We start from the raw sequence: 26783 nt of genomic DNA, 5'->3' as shown, positions 1-26783 counted from the left end.
CGGTCCCGCGGCCGTTGCTCCGTGAGAGGCAGCGCCGCGTGTGACCCTCGGGCTCATTCACAAACCCCTCCACATTGAGAGGGGGAGTCGCAAAAGTATCCTGACAGCCGGTAGCCCCCCGGTACCGGCTTGCGACAGTTGCCACAGGTTTATTGATCTTATATCACTTGAAATATGGCCTGAGAACTCTGCACCTTGGGGAAGGTACAAGCCACTTTTCTAGATGAAACTCCTAATGCTACTTCCAGATCAATTATTTATGGAGTTACTTTGTGGTGTACAACAGCACCTTGTAAAAATAGAAACTAAATGCTTCTTTTACTAAAGTGCACAGGAAAAGAGAACGGGATTAATTTGGCCCTACTAAATTAGAAAAGGCTCCATTTCACCTGAAGACTATAAAAACTTGAAAAAAAATTCCTACCATGCAAACAAAATCATAAAGATTAAATTTATCACCTTGTGTTTTATGAACATCAGACTATAGCAAATGTATTAACACCAGGCTTGTTCCCTATACCAAGCCACTGTCTGCCGAAACACCCCCCCCCCCCCCCCCGAGAAACCTTATATTTTGAAACTGTTAAAGGAGAGGGAAAGAACAAAAAAACAAACAAACAAAAAAAGGGAAATATTCCTTGGCTGACCATTAACGCTTTCATTAAACCTACAGTGTACACAAAGTCAACACTTACTGAAGGAGAAACAAGGGCAGAAGGCTCTAACAGACATCTCTGGCAAATGATGTCAAAAGTTGAAGAACTGAAACATTTCTTCTGTGTTATCACTGAGGTGACATTTGTTCTACCAAACTCTTGTTAGCATGTGACTACCTCAAGCAGACCTGAAAAGCACCTTTTAAATACCAAGTCCTTCTAAGCAGCAGGACACAAAGGCACCTCCAGACAGCAACACTCAGTCGTTAAACTTCTTGGCTATAGAAGCTAAACTGTTGAAGATCTGAACAAGGAGTGAGCTCTTTTCAACAAAACCTGCCTCCTGCCTGCAAAAGATCTCTACGGATTTTTTCAACTACAGTTTAAAGAACTACTGCCTTTAAGGCTTATATTTTAAGACTGATGAAGCATACTCTGGAAAAAAGGGAAATACATTTGCTCTAAAATTCTGCAGAAAGAAGTACTTAGCCGCTGACATGCTCAATGAGGAAAAGACTGGATACAGGCACTAGTTTTACATTTCATTAAGCCAGTGAAGCCATGCCAGAACCCACATGGATATGCAATATTGGCATCTTGGAGGCTTACTAAAAATATACAGGATGACTGGGACGTGAAATAGATCTGTGAGGTTATTAGTCACTCCTATGTCACTCCTGTGCGAGGTTTTTTTCTTTAGATCCTAGAATGGTGCTTGTTACTGATTTCACACAGGTAAGATTCTGTCTATCACTGTAGCTGTATCTGATTCCAATTAAAATGGAAGTGAACAGATCTTCATGATGAATTCCATCAGAAGTACGTGTCCCTTCAGAAAACTGAAGTGACGGGCTTAGTAAATAAATTCACTCTAGGTAAGTCAGATCACTTGTGACTAAGCAATAAGCTGGTTTGGAAAATGCCTCAGTAAGTCAGTCACTATAATTTATTTTGATGAACTTTAAGAACTCTCTCAAACATTACAGTATTTTAGTGTACAATTAATGACAACATCAGAAACCATGCTTTAGATCCAAAGCATAAATATAAGTGCCACAAGATGGTTTTTCATTACTTCAAAGCAGTATATGATTGATAATAAATGTACAAATAAATATTATCAGGATTAAGAACGGCATTTAATTTTTATTTTCTTTTGAAAAACTCTGGATTGCTAGGAAACAATCTCTGTCTGATAACTGCCATAATTGAAAATTTCCTGACTCAAGTTACACAATTCAACAGCTAAAAGAACTGTTTGTCTTGAGATTCCGTGGAAGTATTAGTAGCTTCCACAGAAGAAGTGTATGATGACATCATAGTGCACAATAAAATCAGTGGCTTGGTCTGTTTTTCTGGTAACAATATTTAACTGTTTTAAAAATTCAGCTTTAAAACAGTTATCCACTATTGGTTTTCAGAGATGATATTACAGGATATTAAACTTCTGGGGAAAGTGCCATATTTTCCTCAGGATTCATGCTTTTTTGTTGGTTTATCAATGTAAGGAGTGTTGTCTTGTAGTAGATCTTTCCTGGGTATGAGCACTGTAATAGAAAAAGAAAACAACTATAAAAATACCAATCTATGGGAAACTTTTAAAAAATCTAAAGTTGTTTTTATATTTACAAACAAAAAATCAGATTACAAAAAAAATCAGGTTATTACAAGAAATCAGGTTACTAAAATGAGAATCTGAACTTCTGCTGAGCATACAAACAGTATCATGGTATCTACTCAAGACAAAATTATATTATTATTTTTATCTTCTGTTGTTTAGAATATTTCCTTACCCTTTTTCCTTTTAAAAGCACTGAAAATACATAATAGTATTGAGAATTAATAAAAAATGGTAGAGTAGTGCAGTAAGTTTTAACAAGAGAAAGCATCATCATTTTATCATGCCTGTGTCAGATTATATTTCCTTCAACACTTCCAAAAACAAATACTAAATTTTACTTAGCCCTCTTCCCAATGTCCTGGAATCTGATCTGTAATATTAATTTTCTCTATTTTAAAACGCCAACAGGAAAGGAAATAATCAAATTAAAATTATGGCCTCTAGATCATCACAGAAATGCAGTATGATAGAGTTTGCCTATATACCATTTTAACCTCTTCTGGAGTTTAAGTTCTTGCCTCCCAGCTCTTCAGAAATCAACTTGTCCTTCCTTCATGTTGGATTTACTCCAGCAGCAAAAACTAAAGGACAAACACTTGAAATCAATGTAATTTGACCAGGTCAGAAAGCTGTGAAGGGTACAAGTAAACCTGTAAAACTATGTGTCTTTGTCTACGTGTGTGTGTAATAAGTAACATTGTGTCCAAAGTGCGCCAGTATCCCATTAGAAAGAAAACTGATTTCCTTGAATTATTTTGCATCTGTCTACAGGTACTGATGCATTTACTAAGTTTCTAAGAGCTCTGAGTAACATTTCAATTGCATTTTTCTTAGATAAAATACTTGTGACTAAATTCATAACAAAGTATGTTGATCTGCACATCTAAGATAGGTACATGAAACAGAAATGCCAAAGAAGAACAGAATTGGATATAAAGTTTGAAACAGAGACATCCATATATTACTAAGTAACATAACTCGGACTGAAACATTTTTTAAAACAATTCATTGTTTTAAAAATTGTCTAATAAAACTAATGAGCTCCTAAATGAAACAATACTCTCTTTTGTAAGAAAACCTCAGCATAATTTATTTTTTTAAAGATTTACCTGTGAATCCCAACATGACTATACACCACTGAATCTCAAATTGCTTTTGAAGAGTAAGATTGCCCTGTGCACTGCTTCTATGACAGCACACAGTAACTGCATTTGATTAGGGAGAATGCTCCCCTTGCCAAAATACTTGTTCTCGCTGTCCAAGACAAGTTTTTGCCTTCTTCTTTTCAGTATTTTAGACATGCTAGATTACATACATAAATATAAAAAAACCAAATAGGTGTGGCTAAGTTGTGTATTATCAGCTTTAATACACAAAGTCAGGAGTCAGAAGATTCTGACAGTAACTCACTGAAGGAAACTAGCTGCAGCAATAGGTTTCTGAAACATTTTAGCTAGTTTCTTTTTTCCCCACTCTTCTTTCATACAACATGGCAACTGATGACTTCAGCCCTTTCTGGGGCCGGAGGGAGGGTGAAGACTTGAGATAAAGCAAGGACATAAAACTAATTTAAATACATATATAAGTATTTTACAACATTTTCCTTTTACCAAATAAGCCAACATACTTCCCATTATGACAAACTAAACCTTCACCTATGGTTTCCAAAATAAACATGTAGCTAAGATGAAGCACTGAGAAGTAAACTTTCCAACTGAGGTTGCTTATTTTGATTTGCCAACAAACAGCAATTCAAGCAGCAACCTTAGGGCTGCACTTCCACTTTTTTGGTGTGTGTATGTGTATGTGTTAACACATCTGTCCCAATCCTCTCACTTACTACAAGATGATAACTTAAAAGGAATGAGGGAGCTAATTCTCTTGGCACTATAGAAGTTACCACATCATAAAGATTTAAGGTTCAAAAAGGTTTTAAGATCTTCTTAATTAAAGCTGTACTGGAATTTAATATCCTTTTAATGCGCCACCTAGACAGATTCCCATATATACACAGGCATTTCCTACAGCCAAGTTCCAACCAGAAACTGGCTCCCAGATGCCAACAAGCAAAAGAAAGTGAGAAGATCCACTTGGTATTTTCATCATAATGCACAAGGAGGGGATACAGCCAGGAAAGCAAAAAGGGACACTTCATACAGTTTCACTTTGTGCTTAGCAATAAGAGCTGGGAAAAGAAGAAGGAAAGGGGGACGCTTGCAGTGATGGCATTTGTCTTCCCAAGTAATGGTTACATCTGACAGAGCCCTCCTTTCCTGCAGATGAACCTAGATGCTTAGAAGGGGAAGTAGTGAATGAATTCCTTTTATTTCCTTGCACACACGGCTTTTGCTGATAAACACCCCCAGGTCTCTTTCTGCTGAGAAGGCCTCCAGCCACTCTTCCCCAAGCCTGTAATGTTGCAGGGGGTTGTAGCCAAAGGATGTGGCACTTGGCCTTGCGGAAGCCCATATGCCCATTGACCCAACCTGTCCAGGTCCCTCTGAAGAGCCTTCCTACTCTCAAGCAGATCAACACTCCCACCCAACTCGGTGTTGTCTGCAGACTTACAGAGGGTGCTCTCAATCTCCTCATTCAAGTCATTAATAAAGATGTTAAATAGGAGTGGTCCCAAAACTCTGCACTGGGGAACACCACTTGTGACCAGCTGACAAATAAACAATTGATTCTTATTATGCATTATACTATAATATAAATTACATTACTTATTCTTACTCTGTGAACTTTATAATGATACTCTGGATTTCTTTTCTCAGCACTCCTAATCCTTTAATTGGTGATACAGTACAATATCAAGACTAAGCACGTCTCACTTCAATGTATTATTCTAAATACACACAAAATACAAACTGTGATGGCTGTTTCAAGACTATTGTTTCATTTTTACTAGAGTAAGATCACTTACAAAGCAAGAAGTAAAGCTTAAAACTATCCAAAACAGATACACAAACACACACACAAAAAAAAAGGGCAAGAGATTGCATAATGACATCCTTCGCATTTGTAAGCAGGTCAAACGCTGTTATGGTTTGAGGGGACCCAGTAAATTGTTGACACATACAAAAGGAACTAGAGAGACAGGCTCTTTAGGACAATGAAGGACCTGGGAGGGTTGGAACAGAGAGGTGTCAGTATTCCCTCCCACTTCTTGCCATACTCTATAAAAGCCAGGAGAATTGGAAGCTCAGCCCCTCTTTTCCTGCACCGTGGACTCCTCTCCTAAGACAGCCTTGCCACATGGGACTCCCACACACCTATTCTTGCGATTACTGAGATCAGTTTTGCATATACCTACCTGTATATAAGTTCATATATTGTTCCTCACCCCACATGTTACTCCCTTTTCCGTGTTAAGAGTAAACTTGTTCCAGTTTCAATTTCCAACCTGTAAGTCTCTCTTCCTTATTCCCCTTATAGCTTCCCTTGGCAGGGTGGGCAGGGAAGGCAATTTCGTTTTCATTTATAGAGATTTTTAAAGGACACATCATTAAAGCTCTGCTACAGTCAAAATGCACAAGTACCACTGGTCTCGCCCTGTTTGCTGAATTAAGTTAATTCACTGTAAAAGGGTATTAGATTGATCAGAGAAGATCTCGCCTTTGTAAATAATTGCTGACTACTCCCAGTCCCAATTCTGCTCTTAGAACACAGGAAAACAGCTTCTAGGGTTGGCTCAACCACATTCCCATGGATCATCGTGAGGCTGACCAGTTTCCTAGATTAACCCTCTTGCCCTTCTTGAAAAGGAAAGTGACATTTGCCAGTCCTCAGGCAATTCATCTAATCACCATCCCCTTTCAGAGATGATTGAGAGTCACCTTGCAATTACACCAGCCAGCTCCCTCACCATCCATGGGAGCATAACATCAGGTCCCACAGATTCATGCATGTCACATCTGTTCCAATGCTCCCTAGTCTTTTCGTCCTCTAACAAAACAAAGTTGTCTTTGCTCCAGGCATTCCCAAAGGACTGAGTCCCACAGTTCCTGAAGGTACTAAATACAGTCACTGCCTCTTTTCTACCAGCCTTCATATTTCAAACTATTTGTGTAGAAACTTTGTACCTCTGAAACCTCCACCTGTTCTAGGTGGAGTGATATTAGTCAACAGGGTTAAATTAAAGCTTTGGGCATAGATATGACAGACAGACTGACTTTTGCCCTCTCCATTCCTTCACTTAGTTTTCAAATTTTACATTTATTTACTGAACTACATCTTTTTAGCATGCAGCTTTACTCACGTATTTTGTTGGAATCTGTGTGAACTGCCTGAATAACAGAAGTTCTGAGAATCACTTCAACATCTGAAGCTATTTTGAGAAGCTAGTAAAAAGGAATTAAAAAAAAAAACAACACTGAGTGATTTAAATTATATGCAATTATTCCTGAAGGTATTTTCCATAGCAGACAACTATTCAAATAATAAAGCCAGTCAGTTCTATTATTCAGTTAGTTATATACTATCTATACATAGCTTTTACTTTGGGGATCCTAGAATAACTTACAGGTTGACAGGAAGGAAACTTCTCAGTCACACATGGCAGTCTAACATCTATACACCAAATTAAAACTGCAAATGAATAAGGTAGAATGTAACTACCAGAAGAAGTAACTAGGTTTAAACAATTACAAACACTGGTGGATGCCCCAACAACATCTGACTATCCTGAGTGAAAGGGCAATCTGTTTCCATTAACATTACTACTCTTGAAATAAAGATACAAAAATAAGGGCAAAACATGAAAAAAATTATGGATGCTAAAGCTTCATGGAAAAACAGTACAGGAATAAGGCACTATGTAAAGATTAGTAGAGGCATTAATATTTGGCAAAATGCCTAGGTGATCAGCAAAATCAAACTTTGCTACGTTTGCTGAACGATTAAGAGAAGCCTAATACTTGTTTGCATGATACCTACGCCAGAAATAAATGAAACTGCACAAGTGAGACACTCTGGGAGACAAGCTGACACTAGGAAGCAATGTGTGCCAAAAGAACTGTATCTTTGCAAGAGTTAGAGCTCAAGACTTGGCAGCTACACTGAACTTCAACTCCCCCCTTTCCCTTTCACAGGTTCAAACTAGGTCCCCTCCAGTTCTGCCTACTGAATGCCCATTGGCATGCTCCTCAAGCAGTCCTTCCACTTCAGATTTATGTTACAGGAATTCTGCCATTTTCTCTGAGGCTGCTACACAAAACAAGCCAAATCACATGAAGCAGAGATAACAAAGGCAACTTCAGAAGTTCACTCCCGACTGAATAAAATGCTGCAGCAGATTTAGTTGCCACATGTCACATTCTAATACTGCAGACAGTTATTCCTACCTCCTTAGGTTACTCTATTAACTAAGAATTTGATGTCATGTCAGCAGACACTGCATCTTTCTCTTCTGGCAAAGTAATGCACATTTAATTGGTCAGCGTTCACTTTTTTTTAGCAGCTGTCCAAAGCAAAACACTAACACTCTTGTGTTTATGCAAGCAAGTGTCCAAATTCTCACAAGTCCTGTATATAATGTGACTCAGTTCCTCTGCATCTGAGTACACTCAGTGTGTATAGATATATTTATATAAACACACAAATATATATGATAAATATGACAGCTGCTATGAAATTCCAATATTCTGTGTTTGTGATGGAAGTCCAGAATTTCTTCCACTGACATATTTAAACAATTAACCCACATTAAAGAGTTCCATGTGTAATTTGTAGATTGCCACTCCTAACAAATATAGATTTTAAAATTACAGTGAGTATTTTTCTATATATCTAAACCAAAAATAACATACAATTTAACAGATCAGATACCAGGAACACACGTATTACTTTAGGTGCCAGATAACAAGCAGAAATGCTAGCAAGTCCTAACTAAATGCTCAGAACTATTTATGTTATTGTCCAGTGACTGGTATGATGCAAAGCTTTAGATTTACTCCTGCAATGGACAGATAGGGGCACCTTCTGCCAAATGATGTTCAGTGACAATGTAAATACAGTCTGTTAAAAGGCTAAATGACAAGGCTCAAATTATTCACTCTGTATGGATGTTAAGAACTAAAATATCTAAAATATAGGAGGTTTATTTCAGGCTTCAGTAACTTTCAAAAAAATGACTTAGTAAAAAGTGTTACAATAACAACTGAGCAACACATAGTGAGTTAACAGACTATTCTACTCCTTTTAGCATACCATGAGGAAAGAAGCAGCAGAAAAACCAAGTAGTATAATTATTACCTCTGCATTACAACAGTCATGATCACTTGACTGTTTTACTGCTTTTAGCCTCCCACAGAAGATGCTGCCTCATTTTGATCAGGAATCAAATTAATTTCTCATGTTTGCCAGTAAGGGAGCAGATAAATTTCTCTTTCTTTCTGTGCTAGGTAAAGTGACCACAGCTCAGACAGATATTATGAGCAAAATACACAAAAATTAACATGAAAATAGTAAACCAGGTTTTTTCCATAATTCTATTACAAGCTTCAAAATAAGCATATTCAACTACCAGAAGACACTTTCTCCCTATGGATTTTTTGTATGTGAAAAATGCTATAATAAACTATTAATAGCAATGGAGGTATTAATATATTTTTTTTTTTAAATAAATAAATAAATAAATAAAAGATAATCTGGCTCTCACAATGTCTTAAAATGTACTTAGAGATTTTTTAAGTAAAACACTCCTATTTAAGTATTTTTATACAAAGTGGAAAACACAGCAAAAACAGGAAGTACCTCATTTATCTTCTCTTCAGATGTCTCATCTTGGTTATTTTTGAATTCTTCATTTATCTTTTGTCTTGCAGCTAAATAAACAAAAAAACTGAAGTGTGAACAAAAAATTGTATATTGTCTTTGTTACTGCTTCAAAGATCAGAATTCCAAATCCTTCATAGCACTTCTGTGGTGCACTCTGTCTGCAATACAAGATTGCCATGTAATTCAGGTGATGTCATATTTTAAATGACCAGTATATTAATAAAATATGATAGTCCATTTATCATTCTGCATCTTCAAAATAACTAAGGTACAGAAGTCACTATTAAAAACTGGTTTAGTAATAAAGTATCTATCCCCTGAGGAGCAACTGTATAAAAAACGCTTTAAGAGTCACAGAATGGTTTAGGTTGCAAGGGACCTTAAAGATCATCTAGTTCAAACCCTCCTGCATCAACTCAAATGCTTGGTACACTTAAACATGCTTTGGCTGGACTGAAGAAAAAAAATTAAACAAACAAACAAACAAATAAATAAATAAATCCCAGAAAGATTACCAAGGTTCCAAAAAGTGATGTCTTCCTTAGAAAAGATGGCTTCCATACTTGGGTCTAACAACCAGTTTTTTGTTTCACATTAAAGGATATCTGGTTATGGACACACAAGTTCTCCCAATGATTACTTAGAACATGTGGAAAGGAGTAATTTAAAGGAAGATTATGGTAAGAACTCTTGGTCTGTGTATTTAGAGAAGAAAGTTTCACAGAAAAATAGGTAAGCATTCACCACACACAAAAAGTATCTCACCTTCAAGGGCTCTGGTATCATTTTTAAAAACTTCTTGCCGGGTTCTGTGTAATAATTTAAAAAGCTTCAAAACCTGTCAATACAACATCAACAAAATTACCTCATTTGTTCACAGGTTTCTTAGTTAAAATGAACATGTCACTATTAAAGCGTGTTCTTTGTTCTGATTGAGCTTTGATGTTCTTTCCATTTAGTACAGGATTTGGCATGGAATCAGTATCTAAGATGCTTAATCTCAATTCCTGATCCCTGCAGCCAAGCAGATGTGAAAAATAAAAAACCTAGACAGTTCTAGATGTTTCAGTTAAATTTAAGATGCTGGGGAGTACAACACTCTTAAAAATAATTTGCCATGACAGGAATATAATCCTGAAAATACGTGGACAGAAATATATCTATTGTACCAATACCAAATAAAGCCAACAGAATCAGAATAACTCTAGCAGTCAAGATACCCAAAGGGACTAACTATATCAAGAGCACATCCACTGGTTACTCTCTGATTACAAAAGAAGATAGAAACATACATATCTAAGGTATTCCCACATTTACAAAGCCAGTGTGAAACAAGTGGATCTTAAGCTGTGCATTAAATAGTTTAACTATTATTTTTCATGTCTCTGTGTAATACCTGGTCATAAATCTTCTGCAGGTGATGTAGCAAATGCAACACAAAGCAAAGTCCTTCCCTAAAGATCACTGCCAGATCAGCAAATAAAAATTTCACTAAAAGTACTCAAAAACTTAGGATTTACAATGCAGAGATGACAAACCTCAGTATCTAAAGCAAAACCCTTCCGATAATCACAGTTCACGGTCATGTGATTCAAGCTATTTGTTACAGAAATTCTCAAGTCCTTCTCAAACTTTCTGGGGGTTTGTCAGAGACTGACAAGAACTTCTGAGAAGACAAAAAAAAAATATTATCTTGATAAGGAGATAACCTTTTGAAGTTATTTCTAGTACTTCCTAGTGTGTTTTGACATACTAGAAGACACAATACCAGGTACTCATGATAACTCTTGGAATGTTGTCTCACAATTAATACTAAATATTAGAAAGATGCAGAGGAAACACATGGATGAAACCGAAAAGTGACCATCTTCTGTATCAGCCTGCTCTGTACCTGTAAGCTGGAGATGCAAGCAATACCATCATCTAAAAGGTCAATAAAAATATTCTGGCAGGTCACCTCTGCTTTAAATCTGCCAATGACAGAAAAATGGTAAGCATCTCTGAAACCTACTACTTCCAAAAGGTGTCAAGATATTTATAGGTTTTCAAGCTAACTTCTCAGCCTCTGCTCAGCTTGTCAGTTGGCTACACCTTGAGATAATTCATCCACATCTAGAGAAAGACAGTTTTTAGGAAGACATAAACTAGTAAGAACAAGCAACCTTCCAGTTCAGTACTACTTTAACAAAATATTAACACCACTTTAGTACTATTAAAGGGCAACTTACAAATATGAACAAATTCAAACCTCACTTCACCACATTTTACAACGATGAAAGGCTTAAATAATTCTGTCTTTATTTTTTGTTGCTGTCTCCCCATCACAATTCATTCTCTCATTGTATTTTAACCCCTACTTGATTGTCATATCTTTGTTTCCTTTTCCCAGAACGGCCTTTGTATGCAAAACCCTACTTTCTATCACCTAGTTTTGTGTCCTTCTTTGGCCAAACAGCTGCCCTCTGTTGACACTTTACACACTAGGAACCGCGAGAAAAAAAGGTGTCTACCCTCCAGCCAAAAAGCTCCCTAAGCATGCAGTTTGTGTCTAGTTTCTACTGACGCTCTAAGGCTGCAAATTGGGATTGCGGGGGGCACAGCCCCCCGGTCGGCGCTGCTCGCACGGCCCGCAGCCCCAGCCCCGCCGGGCACGGCGCAGCGCCGGGCACGGGGTGACAGCACCCGGCCGGCGGCAGCGTTCCCCTCGGCTCCGGAGCGCTCAGCAGCACGCATGACTCCCCGCCTCACCGAGGCCAAGCGGGGAACTCAGGGGCACCCGCTGCCGCTGCGACGCGGCGCCGGAGGGGGGCGGGGGCCCAAGGCCTCACACGGGGCCTTCCCTCCCTGCCCTGAGGCCGCGGCTCCAACTCAGTCGGGAGCCAGGGAGGCGCCAGACCCCCCGGCAGCCTCACGAGACACGGCGGCGACGCGGCCGCACAGAGAAAAGGCGGCGCAGGGCCCGGCAGGAGAGGCCGCCGCCACCGCCGCCCGCCCGGCCGCGCATGCGCCGCAGCTCACCTGCCGGCGGCTCGCCATGGCGGCAGCCGCCCGCTTCCGGCCCCGAGCGGCGGGAAGGCAGGCAGCCGGAAGTGACGAGAACACACACGCAGCTTCCCCTTCGCCGCCCTCCGTGACGGGAAACTCCGCCGCCCTTGCTGCCCCTGCCCTGCTGCCCCTGCTGCCCCTGCTGCCCCTGCTGCCCCTGCCGCCCCTGCTGCCCCTGCTGCCCCTGCTGCCCCTGCCCTCCTGCCCCTGCTGCCCCTGCTGCCCCTGCACCTGCTGCCCCTGCCCTCCTGCCCCTGCTGCCCCTGCTGCCCCTGCACCTGCTGCCCCTGCAGCCCCTGCTGCCCCTGCCCCTGCCGCCCCTGCCGCCCCTGCCGCCCCTGCTGCCCCTGCTGCCCCTGCTGCCCCTGCTGCCCCTGCCCTGCTGCCCCTGCTGCCCCTGCAGCCCCTGCTGCCCCTGCCCCTGCTGCCCCTGCCCCTGCTGCCCCTGCTGCCCCTGTCGCCCCTGCTGCCCCTGCCCCTGCTGCCCCTGCAGCCCCTGCTGCCCCTGCCCCTGCTGCCCCTGCTGCCCCTGCTGCCCCTGCACCTGCTGCCCCTGCAGCCCCTGCTGCCCCTGCACCTGCTGCCCCTGCACCTGCTGCCCCTGCAGCCCCTGCTGCCCCTGCACCTGCTGCCCCTGCACCTGCTGCCCCTGCACCTGCTGCCCCTGCTGCCCCTGCCCTGCTGCCCCTGCTGCCCCTGCTGCCCCTGCTGCCCCTGCTGCCCCTGCTGCCCCTGCCGCCCCTGCTGCCCCTGCACCTGCTGCCCCTGCCCCTGCTGCCCCTGCTGCCCCTGCTGCCCCTGCTGCCCCTGCTGCCCCTGCTGCCCCTGCTGCCCCTGCACCTGCTGCCCCTGCAGCCCCTGCTGCCCCTGCACCTGCTGCCCCTGCACCTGCTGCCCCTGCTGCCCCTGCCCTGCTGCCCCTGCTGCCCCTGCTGCCCCTGCTGCCCCTGCCGCCCCTGCTGCCCCTGCACCTGCTGCCCCTGCCGCCCCTGCCGCCCCTGCCCCTGCTGCCCCTGCCCCTGCTGCCCCTGCCCCTGCTGCCCCTGCACCTGCTGCCCCTGCCCTGCTGCCCCTGCACCTGCCGCCCCTGCTGCCCCTGCACCTGCTGCCCCTGCCCTGCTGCCCCTGCCCTGCTGCCCCTGCCCTGCTGCCCCTGCTGCCCCTGCCGCCCCTGCTGCCCCTGCACCTGCTGCCCCTGCACCTGCTGCCCCTGCTGCCCCTGCCCTGCTGCCCCTGCTGCCCCTGCTGCCCCTGCTGCCCCTGCTGCCCCTGCCGCCCCTGCTGCCCCTGCACCTGCTGCCCCTGCCGCCCCTGCCGCCCCTGCACCTGCTGCCCCTGCCCTGCTGCCCCTGCCCCTGCTGCCCCTGCTGCCCCTGCCGCCCCTGCCGCCCCTGCTGCCCCTGCTGCCCCTGCTGCCCCTGCTGCCCCTGCTGCCCCTGCTGCCCCTGCCCTCCTGCCACTGCTGCCCCTGCTGCCCCTGCTGCCCCTGCACCTGCTGCCCCTGCAGCCCCTGCTGCCCCTGCCCCTGCCGCCCCTGCCGCCCCTGCCGCCCCTGCTGCCCCTGCTGCCCCTGCTGCCCCTGCTGCCCCTGCCCTGCTGCCCCTGCTGCCCCTGCTGCCCCTGCTGCCCCTGCCCCTGCTGCCCCTGCAGCCCCTGCTGCCCCTGCTGCCCCTGCCCCTGCTGCCCCTGCTGCCCCTGCTGCCCCTGCTGCCCCTGTCGCCCCTGCTGCCCCTGCCCCTGCTGCCCCTGCAGCCCCTGCTGCCCCTGCCCCTGCTGCCCCTGCTGCCCCTGCTGCCCCTGCTGCCCCTGCACCTGCTGCCCCTGCAGCCCCTGCTACCCCTGCACCTGCTGCCCCTGCACCTGCTGCCCCTGCTGCCCCTGCCCTGCTGCCCCTGCTGCCCCTGCTGCCCCTGCCGCCCCTGCTGCCCCTGCACCTGCTGCCCCTGCCCCTGCTGCCCCTGCTGCCCCTGCTGCCCCTGCTGCCCCTGCTGCCCCTGCAGCCCCTGCTGCCCCTGCACCTGCTGCCCCTGCACCTGCTGCCCCTGCTGCCCCTGCCCTGCTGCCCCTGCTGCCCCTGCTGCCCCTGCCGCCCCTGCTGCCCCTGCACCTGCTGCCCCTGCCGCCCCTGCCGCCCCTGCACCTGCTGCCCCTGCCCTGCTGCCCCTGCCCCTGCTGCCCCTGCCCCTGCTGCCCCTGCACCTGCTGCCCCTGCCCTGCTGCCCCTGCCCCTGCTGCCCCTGCTGCCCCTGCACCTGCTGCCCCTGCCCTGCTGCCCCTGCCCTGCTGCCCCTGCCGCCCCTGCCGCCCCTGCTGCCCCTGCACCTGCTGCCCCTGCACCTGCTGCCCCTGCCCCGCTGCCCCTGCACCTGCTGCCCCTGCTGCCCCTGCACCTGCTGCCCCTGCCCTGCTGCCCCTGCCCTGCTGCCCCTGCTGCCCCTGCTGCCCCTGCTGCCCCTGCTGCCCCTGCCCCTGCTGCCCCTGCTGCCCCTGCTGCCCCTGCCGCCCCTGCTGCCCCTGCTGCCCCTGCCGCCCCTGCTGCCCCTGCCCCTGCTGCCCCTGCTGCCCCTGCCCCTGCTGCCCCTGCTGCCCCTGCTGCCCCTGCTGCCCCTGCCCCTGCTGCCCCTGCAGCCCCTGCTGCCCCTGCACCTGCTGCCCCTGCCGCCCCTGCCGCCCCTGCTGCCCCTGCTGCCCCTGCAGCCCCTGCTGCCCCTGCACCTGCTGCCCCTGCTGCCCCTGCCCTGCTGCCCCTGCTGCCCCTGCCGCCCCTGCTGCCCCTGCACCTGCCGCCCCTGCTGCCCCTGCACCTGCTGCCCCTGCCCTGCTGCCCCTGCTGCCCCTGCCGCCCCTGCTGCCCCTGCACCTGCTGCCCGTGCTGCCCCTGCTGCCCCTGCTGCCCCTGCTGCCCCTGCCCTGCTGCCCCTGCCGCCCCTGCCGCCCCTGCACCTGCTGCCCCTGCCCTGCTGCCCCTGCCCTGCTGCCCCTGCCGCCCCTGCTACCCCTGCTGCTCCTGCTGCCCCTGCCCTGCTGCCCCTGCTGCCCCTGCTGCCCCTGCTGCCCCTGCACCTGCTGCCCCTGCCCTGCTGCCCCTGCCCTGCTGCCCCTGCCGCCCCTGCTGCCCCTGCTGCCCCTGCTGCCCCTGCCGCCCCTGCTGCCCCTGCACCTGCTGCCCCTGCTGCCCCTGCTGCCCCTGCACCTGCTGCCCCTGCCGCCCCTGCTGCCCCTGCCCCTGCTGCCCCTGCCCCTGCTGCCCCTGCACCTGCTGCCCCTGCAGCCCCTGCTGCCCCTGCCCTGCTGCCCCTGCACGTGCTGCCCCTGCCGCCCCTGCTGCCCCTGCCCTGCTGCTCCTGCCCCTGCTGCCCCTGCTGCCCCTGCACCTGCTGCCCCTGCCCTGCTGCCCCTGCCCTGCTGCCCCTGCTGCCCCTGCCGCCCCTGCTGCCCCTGCACCTGCTGCACCTGCTGCCATGCTGCCCCTGCTGCCCCTGCACCTGCTGCCCCTGCTGCCCCTGCACCTGCTGCCCCTGCTGCCCCTGCATCTGCTGCGCCTGCCCTGCTGCCCATGCCCTGCTGCCCCTGCTGCCCCTGCTGCCCCTGCTGCCCCTGCTGCCCCTGCTGCCCCTGCCCCTGCTGCCCCTGCTGCCCCTGCTGCCCCTGCCCTGCTGCCCCTGCTGCCCCTGCTGCCCCTGCCCCTGCTGCCCCTGCTGCCCCTGCACCTGCTGCCCCTGCCCTGCTGCCCCTGCTGCCCCTGCTGCCCCTGCACCTGCTGCCCCTGCACCTGCTGCCCCTGCTGCCCCTGCCCTGCTGCCCCTGCCCTGCTGCCCCTGCACCTGCTGCCCCTGCTGCCCCTGCTGCCCCTGCCCTGCTGCCCCTGCTGCCCCTGCTGCCCCTGCTGCCCCTGCACCTGCTGCCCCTGCACCTGCTGCCCCTGCTGCCCCTGCTGCCCCTGCTGCCCCTGCCCTGCTGCCCCTGCTGCCCCTGCTGCCCCTGCCCGTGCTGCCCCTGCTGCCCCTGCACCTGCTGCCCCTGCCCTGCTGCCCCTGCTGCCCCTGCTGCCCCTGCACCTGCTGCCCCTGCACCTGCTGCCCCTGCTGCCCCTGCCCTGCTGCCCCTGCCCTGCTGCCCCTGCACCTGCTGCCCCTGCTGCCCCTGCTGCCCCTGCCCTGCTGCCCCTGCTGCCCCTGCTGCCCCTGCTGCCCCTGCTGCCCCTGCACCTGCTGCCCCTGCACCTGCTGCCCCTGCTGCCCCTGCCCTGCTGCCCCTGCTGCCCCTGCTGCCCCTGCACCTGCTGCCCCTGCCCTGCTGCCCCTGCTGCCCGTGCTGCCCCTGCTGCCCCTGCTGCCCCTGCTGCCCCTGCTGCCCCTGCACCTGCTGCCCCTGCACCTGCTGCCCCTGCTGCCCCTGCCCCTGCTGCCCCTGCTGCCCCTGCTGCCCCTGCTGCCCCTGCTGCCCCTGCACCTGCTGCCCCTGCACCTGCTGCCCCTGCCCTGCTGCCCCTGCCGCCCCTGCTGCCCCTGCACCTGCTGCCCCTGCACCTGCTGCCCCTGCACCTGCTGCCCCTGCCCTGCTGCCCCTGCTGCCCCTGCTGCCCCTGCCGCCCCTGCTGCCCCTGCCCTGCTGCCCCTGCCCTGCTGCCCCTGCTGCCCCTGCCCTGCTGCCCCTGCTGCCCCTGCCCCTGCCCCTGCTGCCCCTGCCCCGCTGCCCCTGCCCCTGCTGCCCCTGCCCTGCTGCCCCTGCCCTGCTGCCCCTGCTGCCCCTGCCCTGCTGCCCCTGCTGCCCCTGCCCCTGCCGCCCCTGCCCCGCTGCCCCTGCCCCTGCTGCCCCTGCCCTGCTGCCCCTGCACCTGCTGCACCTGCTGCCCTGCTGCCCCTGCCCTGCTGCCCCTGCTGCCCCTGCCGCCCCTGCTGCCCCTGCACCTGCTGCCCCTGCTGCCCCTGCTGCCCCTGCACCTGCTGCCCCTGCCGCCCCTGCTGCCCCTGCCCCTGCTGCCCCTGCACCTGCTGCCCCTGCAGCCCCTGCTGCCCCTGCCCTGCTGCCCCTGCACGTGCTGCCCCTGCCGCCCCTGCTGCCCCTGCACCTGCTGCCCCTGCAGCCCCTGCTGCCCCTGCCCTGCTGCCCCTGCTGCCCCTGCTGCCCCTGCCCCTGCTGCCCCTGCACCTGCTGCCCCTGCCCTGCTGCCCCTGCACCTGCTGCCCCTGCTGCCCCTGCACCTGCTGCCCCTGCACCTGCTGCCCCTGCCCTGCTGCCCCTGCACCTGCTGCCCCTGCTGCCCCTGCTGCCCCTGCCCCTGCTGCCCCTGCTGCCCCTGCTGCCCTGCTGCCCCTGCTGCCCCTGCACCTGCTGCCCCTGCCCTGCTGCCCCTGCACCTGCTGCCCCTGCTGCCCCTGCACCTGCTGCCCCTGCCCTGCTGCCCCTGCCCTTCTGCCCCTGCTGCCCCTGCCCTGCTGCCCCTGCTGCCCCTGCTGCCCCTGCTGCCCCTGCCCCTGCTGCCCCTGCTGCCCCTGCTGCCTCTGCTGCCCCTGCCCCTGCTGCCCCTGCTGCCCCTGCTGCCCCTGCACCTGCTGCCCCTGCCCTGCTGCCCCTGCTGCCCCTGCTGCCCCTGCTGCCCCTGCACCTGCTGCCCCTGCACCTGCTGCCCCTGCCCTGCTGCCCCTGCCGCCCCTGCTGCCCCTGCACCTGCTGCCCCTGCACCTGCTGCCCCTGCCCTGCTGCCCCTGCTGCCCCTGCTGCCCCTGCTGCCCCTGCCGCCCCTGCTGCCCCTGCTGCCCCTGCCCTGCTGCCCCTGCCCTGCTGCCCCTGCTGCCCCTGCCCTGCTGCCCCTGCTGCCCCTGCCCCTGCCCCTGCTGCCCCTGCCCCGCTGCCCCTGCCCCTGCTGCCCCTGCCCTGCTGCCCCTGCTGCCCCTGCCCCTGCCGCCCCTGCCCTGCTGCCCCTGCTGCCCCTGCTCCTGCCCCTCTGCCCCTGCTGCGCTGGGAGGGCTGCGGTGCAGGCAGTGGGCTGCCCCATGGTCAAGGTTCTCCTGCATGAGATCACCCCCTCAGAGCCCGACACCAGCGCGTGGTGTTAGAAAAAAATGTATTTTAGCCATTTCCTTCTGAAGAAAAAGGCCGTTGTTTCAAAGAGGTGATTGGAAAGCCATTAATTTGTGACCCACATTGTATTTTACGCTGCTGCCTGTCATTTCCCAGAAGTAAACTTCAATTCCTTTTTCTAAAAAATGCCGGTACTGAGATAATAAAGGATTATTTGTCAACACTGATCGTATTTTGTTTGAACACCTTTTCTCTTGGAGAGAATATTCTGGCTGGGGCTAAAGAACAAATACCAAATTTAAACAATGACCATGTTTTGATGCCTACTGAGGTTGGTACACATGAATCCAGCAGAACTGTGGGTAAAGCAAAAAGTAAATGGTTCTTTATAAAGGTGACCTAAAGAAATAACAGATTCAGACACCAGAACTACCTTTGGTAATAGATGTCAGGGCCTTGAGTGCACTAATAAGCCTTCCTGACCTGACCAGTTATAGGAGACAAAACGAAGGGACAGGGCTACGCAGGCGGTGGTCCTAACACTCCTATTGACTTGCAGTCCCCCAAAACAACAGTTTGCTGAGAAGGATAAGAGAGGGAACTTGGCAAGTGCAAGGGAGTGGAAAGTCCCTGGGTTCTACCAGTGGGTAACTCAAAACAGTTACAGAAACTTTTCCCAGAAGCGAAACCTCTCTGGAAGAGGAGGTGTGGGGAGGGTGGGGGCATGTTGATGACAAAGGAAAGATTGTTGAGGAATACCAGAAGCCTATATAACAGCCTTCAAGAGTTACAAGACTCTGTGTCACTGTACAAACTTTAAAAAACATTAGTCTTCTGAGGGGGAATCTTGAGAGATAACGAAGGAAACATTGTGCCATAAAGCATGAAGTCAGCAAAACCTGCAGTTTTGGGGACAAGGTGAGGACAGCAGGGGGAGATTGTGACCACTGACCCAATACAGGACAGAAAAAACTTGGACCCCACACCTGCAAGGAGCATGTGTGTTAGTTTACTTAGAAAAGTGGAGACAACCAAAGCAATAATAAATGTTCTGGTAATTAAAAGAGTGAAAGTTCCAGAAGCGCTGCAGCCAATAAACAGGACACACAACAAAGCTCAGGCTCTGTCTCTCCACAGTGAATGCCCGAGTTGGCTGGCCCAAAGCTGGATCCCGGAATGGTGATCTCCCTATCCCTCTTAACTTTTCTTCTCCTCCCTCTGTCCCTCTCTCCCGCTCTCTTCCCCTCCCTAAAATCATCAAGTAATGCAAGGTGTACCATGATGGTACCCAAGTGGCGCAGCTGGAACACATATGTACAGTAACACAAAGCACATCATACCACTTGCTAGAATCTGTTATATGTCATTGTCAATTATAGTGAGTCCAATTAATGCACTGTGAAAGATTAATAAATGCTTGTGTATGTATTTTGAGACTTTTTTTACCGTTGTCCACTTTGTTACAGATTTTCAAATCTAAGTCACTTCTGAGTCTGAGTCTGTCTCCCTCTTCTGAGTGGGACATGACACCAGCCCATAGCTGAGAGCCCCCTGTTAGCCTCTCAGGACTTGTGATTTGGCACCATAAAGGGTGGCCCAGCCCGTGGCTCTATGGAGATCACCATCATGGGCTCACAGGATTCTGTAATACACCAAGACATCCTCTACATTTCTCCACTTCATTACAAATAATCACAAAATAATCACTAGCAAGGGTACCTATGATTATTAAGCAAATATATATCTCAAGCTATTACAAATTAATATCAGCAATAACTAACAGCAACGATCAATCATAAACAACAATCAACTTTATTGCCACAACCAATAACAGCAACAAATAAGTAGGATTTTACTATTGTGGGTTACTACAAACTTAACGTTAGTGAAGCAACTTATCAACAATAAAACAGCAGATATATTATAACAGATTACTTGTACGGATACATAATACCAGTATCAAGTGAGCTGGATTTCAGAGGGGGTCAAACCACCCCAGAGTAGAGGACATACTCATCCTGGAGGTGGGGGGACAGACCGAGCCGACGGCAGCAGCAGTTCCAGAGGGAACATGAAGTAACAGTTGCACTTCCAAGGCGATCTGTGGCATGGAGTCTGGAACCAGCCCCGTGTTCCCAGTGGGAGTCCAAGACCTTGTAGAAAGTTTCTGCAGAGAATTCAGCCTGTTTAGGAAATGGGAAGTACGTGCAGCATGGGATGTTCTCAGAGAGGGAGGCTTCATTTTAGGAAAAAAAAAAAAAAAAAAAAAGTTTTTATATTATAGAGACAGAAGAGGGTGTAGGACACCACCACTTCGAACAGCCAACGAGTGCTTTTAATCTCTGTTTTCCACCTGTAACAGCTAATAGATGATGAAGTTTGCTCAATTTTTATTTTGCCAGACTGCAGTTAGGACAGCCAGTGGCAGTTACAAATTCTTACTTTCTCAAGGTGTTTTCCCTTTTCTCAGATTATTTTTCACCATTTCAAATGAAAAGTTGCTGTTACAGTTCCTTGTTTCTGCACTTATATAACATTATTATATATATTACATGTATTATTATAGATATTATTTTATTATTATAAAATAATTTAAAAATTGCCATTTACATGATGAGAAAAATATATGTTGATGTCAGCTGTATGGGAAAAAAATGCCTTTGCCTTTTCAGAGAAAACTTCTCAAATAGGCTTTTTATGTCTGCCCTAACATAAGAAATACACTTTCTAGTCTGACTCCATGGCAGCCCATAGAACTACTTAAAGAACACTAACATCTACATACGGATCCTGAATAAGTATGTGTATGTTCAACTGTTCCTGAGTCTTTCTAGCTATTATAAACAAAATATGTTTAATTCTTGAGAAAATAGGGCAATAAAATGATTCATATATTTGCTTAACAACCATGAGTAAACGAGCAGAGAAAGCAAATATGCCCCTGAAGCACCAGTTCCACCCTGGTTTTAGTTGTCACACTCCAATACTATCTGTAGGATGTATACATGTCAAAGTATTTTAATACTGTACCATCAAGTGAGGACCAGAGTATCATAGAATCATAGAATCATAGAATCATAGTATCATCCCAGGCTTTGTCTGAGCTTTATTTACTGTATCTCAAAACATAATTGCAGAGTTATTACTAGATGTGTATGACAAATTATGCTCTTTTTGTACTAAGTCCAGGTGATCAAATGTGGAACCGCTGTGGTTTTAAACCACTTAGTAGTGTTTATTCCCGGCCTCCCTCAAGAGTTATCTCCCTTGCAAGATTTTTGTCACAGGGCAAATACGTATAAAAGTCGATATGAAAACCTTCATAGACAAAACCTGAGGGAAAACAGATTAAACATATTTGAAGCCTGAAGCTTATAAAACGAAGCTTTGTTGTTACTCGTTTGTTTGTGTGTTGTGGCTTTGTTGTTGGTTGGTTGGTTGGTTGGTTTTTCCCCCGGCGCTAATCCTTCGGCTGCAGGATAGAGTCCAAAGAAGACCCACAGCGCTGGATTTGAAGCACCAACAACCAACATTCCTGACGGCCGCAGCCTCCCCTATGCCTCTATGAGCACGCGGAGCGCGCGGCGCGGGGCGGTGCGGTGCGGGGAGGGGCGGGGTAGGGACGGAGCGGGCGCTGGGCGGGGCGGGCACGGGGCGGGGCGGGGCGGCGCGGGGCGGGGCGGGGCGGGGTGGGCGCGGGGCGGGGCGGGGCGGTGCCACCGGCGGTGCCCCCAATCGCCGGGCGGCACGTCGGGCGGGCCCCGCGCCCGCCGAGCCAATGGCCGCCGCGGGGCTGCGGCCGCCGCAGGAAGCGCTGCCCCCCGGGCCGCGCCGAGCCCAGCGCCATGGCGGACGAGGTCAGCAAGGCGCAGGCCGCTCGTCCCGGCGGCGACACCATCTTCGGGAAGATCATCCGCAAGGAGATCCCCGCCAATATCATCTATGAGGACGAGCAGGTGCGGGCGGCGCGCGGCCTCCCCCCCGCCGCAGCGGCCCGAGTCCGGCGAGCCTGTTGCGGTGCTCGGGAGCGCGGCGGGGCAGGCGGAACGGGCCGGGCTCTTCCGCAGCGTCCCTAAGGCGTCGGGCTGCTGGGGTGCGCGGCCTGGCTCGGTCTGGCCAGCGCCTCGGCGGACGCGGGGCGGCCGGTGCTGCCTGGCCTGCCCGGGCTCCGCCCCGCGGTGTCCCGCCCAGCCCCGCGTGTTGCCGAGGGCCTGCGGCGCTGGGGACACAGCGGCGCTGGTGTCACTGGCCCCGCGGCTGCCGCACGGCACTGCGGGTCGTGCGGGCTGTGCTGTCAAGGGACGGGGGTTCTCGCACGTGGTGCAGGAGGGTGGTGACGAGGCCCTGGGTTAGCCCCGACGGGCCGCCTGTCTCCCGGTGGATTCCGGACGCGTGTGTCCAAGCGGTGCAGCGTCCCTAGCGGCTCTGGAAGGTGCAGGTCTGGATCTGCCTTCCCGTAGCTTTGTGGAGATGATACGGCAGTGCCTGCCAGGCTTTGGTTGTGAACCTCAGAGCGATCATTAGAGTAGAAAATTATGAAGAATCACAGCTTTTTCTGTTCACAAAAGTTTGAAACTGGTCATCCCTGCAGACTGCAAAAATAGGTAGAAGTGGTGAGGTGGGCCCGGCAGCGCGCAGCGGTGCTGGTGCAGCGGAGCGTGCTAGGAGCTGGGCGAAACGGCTAGGTCGTGGAAAGCCGCAACTGTTACCTCCAAGGTGTAAACTAAAGTAGTATCCGGTATAAACCTCACCCCCTTTTAAAAACAGAAGTACTGAACATCAACGGGAGCTTTTTGCTTTTTGAAGTAAAACATCTGCAGTGTAGAGTACAGATGCCCTAAAGATGTTTGACTGATTTGTGTGCCTGTAAAAAATTATGCAGAGCTCGGAACAGTGTTTTTCTTAATAGATACAGAAATGCTGCAGCTGCCATCTACTCTCAAGATTATTGGAAATTTTCAGTGCTGTATGAAAATCATGTGTATGGGCCTGCCCTGTGTTTATGTGAGAGTGCACATCCTTTCTTTACCAGGATCAAAGCTGCAGGACATTTTTCCTCAGTTGTATTTGCTACAGCAGAGTCACCTGAGCACTCTGCCATTTTCAGAATCAGGCCATTGACTTTGATTAGTGACCTGGGAGTATATAACCTACTCTTACTACCATTAATGCAGAATTTTTTTTGAAAGAGTAATTTACTGCAGTATCTCTTTTGATTTTTACCTTAAACTACTCACAAAGGTAGAACTGCTTTTAGAGTTTAGTTGGCTATAGTGGATTATTTTAAATTAGTTTTGTTGACTCAGGGAAGATCTTTTTAGAGGTGGCTGAAAATGTTACAAGGAGGAATGAAAGCAAGCCTTTTAATTATTAATTGACAAGTAGAGAGGAGAAGATATTAAAAAGTACAAAGTCTCTGTGGAATTAAAACTTATCACAATCTAAACTTGCTGAAATGAAGACTGGTTTATTATAGACTTCCTATGATTGTGCTTTTGTTTGGTCTTACTTCTGCTCTCTGCCCCATAGAAAAATTACTTGCTAGATTTTTTCTGCTCATAAAATTCTTTGCCTCAGTTTGGATATTTGCATTCAGCGTTTATGTGCACCCTTTGCCTGTACCTAAGGGTATTTTGTAACTGTAATGTAACTTTGCAAAGGAAACAACCGTTGCTGTTGGCAAAAGCCAGCTTCTTTCAGTTGAGTTAAAAAGCAGTATACTAGTATAGAAATTTCACTTCATTGTTTCACAAATAACTGAAGTAATCTAGGAAATACATATTCTGAAGAATGTAAGGTGTGTTTTTCTAAGTATGCACTCATTTATTAAGTATACACTCTTTGTGGCAAGGCCACCAGATGTTTTGCTATTAAATATGATGGGTAAGTCCCCTTTGGTTAGCAGTGGCACAGTGCATGCTCAGTGTGGGTGTCTGCAGATTGTGGGGCTTAAAGTAGCAAGTCCTGTTTCTGTGGTTGGTCACTTGCACAAAGAGGCATACCTTCCTTTTCTCCTCCTCTACTTTCTCTCCTATTTCATATATTGACAGTTTGAGATTTGGTGTAGTTATGTGCTGCCTGCAGTTTCTGATTGATAGTAATTTTGGTACTTGGATAAAATTATTTGTGAGGCAGCTACTTACAGATAGGTTGTTCACACTTCAAAAGAAATATCTTCCCCTCAATTTGAGAATATATAAAGTAGAGCCAGCCCTAATTAATTATTTTGAAATAATCTTTTTTCTGAAATATTTGTTGCTATTGAGAATAGAAATGTAATGTGGCCTCAGTCACATAACTTCACATTCTTGAAATTGCCTTGCTATCTTTGACCAGGGCAACATCCAGACATAACCAGAAGACAATTAGCACCTGTTTGTCATTTGTTTTATTAAGCAGGGTGTTAACAAACAAGTGAAATAAGCATAAATGTACTTTTATAGGTGTGCATGCTATCAGCACTGTCAGTCGTCATGCATATGTAGAAATAATAAATGCTGAACCTAGTTGTATATTAACGCGTGGAGAAGATTATAGCTTTTAAATAATACCTAACATATAATATTTTTTTTTCACACCAGCAAGTCTTGGGAAGTTGGTGTTGTGTGTTTAGAAATTAGAGGACTTCGAATAATATATCACTCAAGAAAAATAGACATTTCTTTTTGTGTTTGGAATATCTGATAAGCTGCTTAAATACGTATTGATTTACCCAAACACTTGCCTTTCTCTGAAGTAAGTAACGTTTTAACTGTGTTCTCTTCCTCCAGTGCCTTGCATTCCACGATATTTCACCCCAAGCTCCAACCCATTTCCTAGTGATCCCTAAGAAGCCGATTGTCAGGTTATCTGAAGCAGAAGATTCTGATGAATCTGTAAGTACTTTAGAAGCTTTCTGTACACCATGCTCCATAATTTACAAAGTGCTCCTCCTATTGACTCTTGACATTTCAAAGAGGGAAAGTCAGTTTCCAATACTATATTCCTTCTTTTCTAGCTTAGAATGGGAATGATGTTGAGGTTTTCCAGTAAAAGTAGTGATATAAAGCCAAAGGTATCTCTGGGTATGAATTTGGAGTGCAAAATGCATTGTTACTTTGGAATGCAGTCTTGATGTCTGCTTTCGTGGTTTACAGGCAGTGTTACTTATTCTAATATGGGCTCGAGATTTTTGGCAGGCCAGAAATGAAGAAAGGGAAAGTTCAGCTGAGAGGTGCTGAGTATTTTATTTGTAGCTGTACATGTCAAGTTCAAAGATCTTTCTTTACATAACAAGATAGAGTTTATTTTCCACCAGAATTTTTTTCTTGCCTGAAAGAGTAACCGGGCCTTTAACTAGGAGGTTAATTTAGTTTCTGTGACACTTTTGTAGTCTGTTACTATCTAGCTTGAAAAAAAAACTTTATCTCTTTTTTCCCTCTGTATTATGTGTAGTCAGCCTTTATATAAAAGTGTCAGTTGCAAGCAGACAACTTGAAGAGCTGTGGCTGAATCTCTGAGAATTAGCTTAGTGGCTTATTTGAATGGTTCACTTCTCTCATGCCTCCCCTCCCTGCCCTTTCCCCTTTTTGTGTGTTTTCTGTGTGTTTGTTTCTTTTGTTTCTTTCTTTTTTTTTTTTTCTTTTTTTTTTGTCTCCTCCAGCTTCTCGGACATTTAATGATTGTTGGCAAGAAGTGTGCTGCTAACCTGGGCCTGACCAATGGATTCCGGATGGTTGTGAATGAAGGGCCGGAGGGTGGGCAGTCTGTCTATCATGTGCATCTCCATGTTCTGGGTGGTCGTCAGTTGGGTTGGCCTCCTGGCTGAGATTATTACACTACAAAAGTTAATTGCATACATACAAATTACCACCAAATAGATTTAATATGTTGCTCATCAGTGTAGCCACTGTTAATGTGCTGGGTTTTTTTTGGATTGTGTGTCTAAAGGTAATAAATGCTCTGAACAACATTCACATAATAAAGATTTAGCATGTGAGAATCATATCTGTCTGGTGTGCCTTATTGATGCAAGCAATTTCTTAAAATTATGTTCTCTGGAGTTTAGGTATGTAGTGTGTTTCAGTCTGCTGTTAATCTTCTGTACACAATGATTTGCTGATGCATTTGAAACCAGAAGTGCAACTGCTTGGCAGTCTTTCATATGTTTTGGGAATAAAACTGAAGTTCTTTGAATGTTGTATGTAAATATGCTTAAAGCCAGTGTAGGCTGCTGTTAAAGCTTCCTTTAAAAGTGTTATGTGAAATTCTGCATGTGCCATGCAAGGGCTGTGTCAGTACAGTGCAATGTGTTGGAAACCTACAGCTCCTATTGGGAGTCCTCTGTCAATGGCTGTCTTACAGAGCCCCTTCTTTCTCATGAGAAAGGGTAAAACAATAGTTGGAATGGCAGCTGTGACACTTCCAGAGCACACTGGTATTTATGCTGTGATTTTGATGGAATTCATGATCTAAATGAAAATACTGAACTCTTCATAGAATCATAGAATCATAGAATCCTAGGGGTTGGAAGGGACCTCGAAAGATCATCTAGTCCAACCCCCCCTGCCAGAGCAGGGTCACCTAGAGTACATGACATAGGAACGCATCCAGGTGGGCTTTGAATGTCTCCAGTGAAGGAGACTCCACAACCTCCCTGGGCAGCCTGTTCCAGTGCTCTG

The 26783-nt window shown here is 48.9% G+C and overlaps 2 protein-coding genes across 5 annotated transcripts; one reads left to right on the top strand and one right to left on the bottom strand.

Annotated features, from left to right (window-relative positions):
- Positions 1–1580: 1580 nt before the first annotated feature.
- Positions 1581–12127, bottom strand: LYRM7 (LYR motif containing 7). Of its 4 annotated transcripts, XM_051642324.1 has the most exons (6): positions 11803–12011; positions 10593–10720; positions 9820–9892; positions 9031–9101; positions 6536–6617; positions 1581–2203 (listed from the first exon to the last, which is right to left on the bottom strand). In XM_051642324.1, the coding sequence occupies exons 2-6, from the start codon at positions 10638–10640 to the stop codon at positions 2127–2129; spliced, it is 351 nt and encodes a 116-aa protein (XP_051498284.1). In that variant the 5' UTR covers positions 10641–10720; positions 11803–12011; the 3' UTR covers positions 1581–2126. The 4 variants fall into 4 exon arrangements, with proteins under 4 accessions (XP_051498284.1, XP_051498285.1, XP_051498283.1 ...); XM_051642325.1 differs by lacking the exons at positions 10593–10720; positions 11803–12011 and adding an exon at positions 12073–12127; XM_051642323.1 differs by having other exon boundaries at positions 10593–12011.
- Positions 12128–21900: 9773 nt separating this feature from the next.
- On the top strand, positions 21901–26107 carry HINT1 (histidine triad nucleotide binding protein 1). The gene is made up of 3 exons (XM_051642322.1): positions 21901–22079; positions 24894–24998; positions 25766–26107. Exons 1-3 carry the CDS (start codon positions 21969–21971, stop codon positions 25928–25930), a joined length of 381 nt encoding a protein of 126 aa, XP_051498282.1. The 5' UTR covers positions 21901–21968; the 3' UTR covers positions 25931–26107.
- The last annotated feature ends 676 nt before the right edge of the window (positions 26108–26783 follow it).

This window comes from Apus apus, chromosome Z, assembly GCF_020740795.1.
Source record: "Apus apus isolate bApuApu2 chromosome Z, bApuApu2.pri.cur, whole genome shotgun sequence".
Lineage (NCBI taxonomy): Eukaryota > Metazoa > Chordata > Aves > Apodiformes > Apodidae > Apus > Apus apus.
The sequence above is the reverse complement of the archived record's forward strand: the minus strand, read 5'-3'. Positions and strand labels throughout refer to the sequence as shown.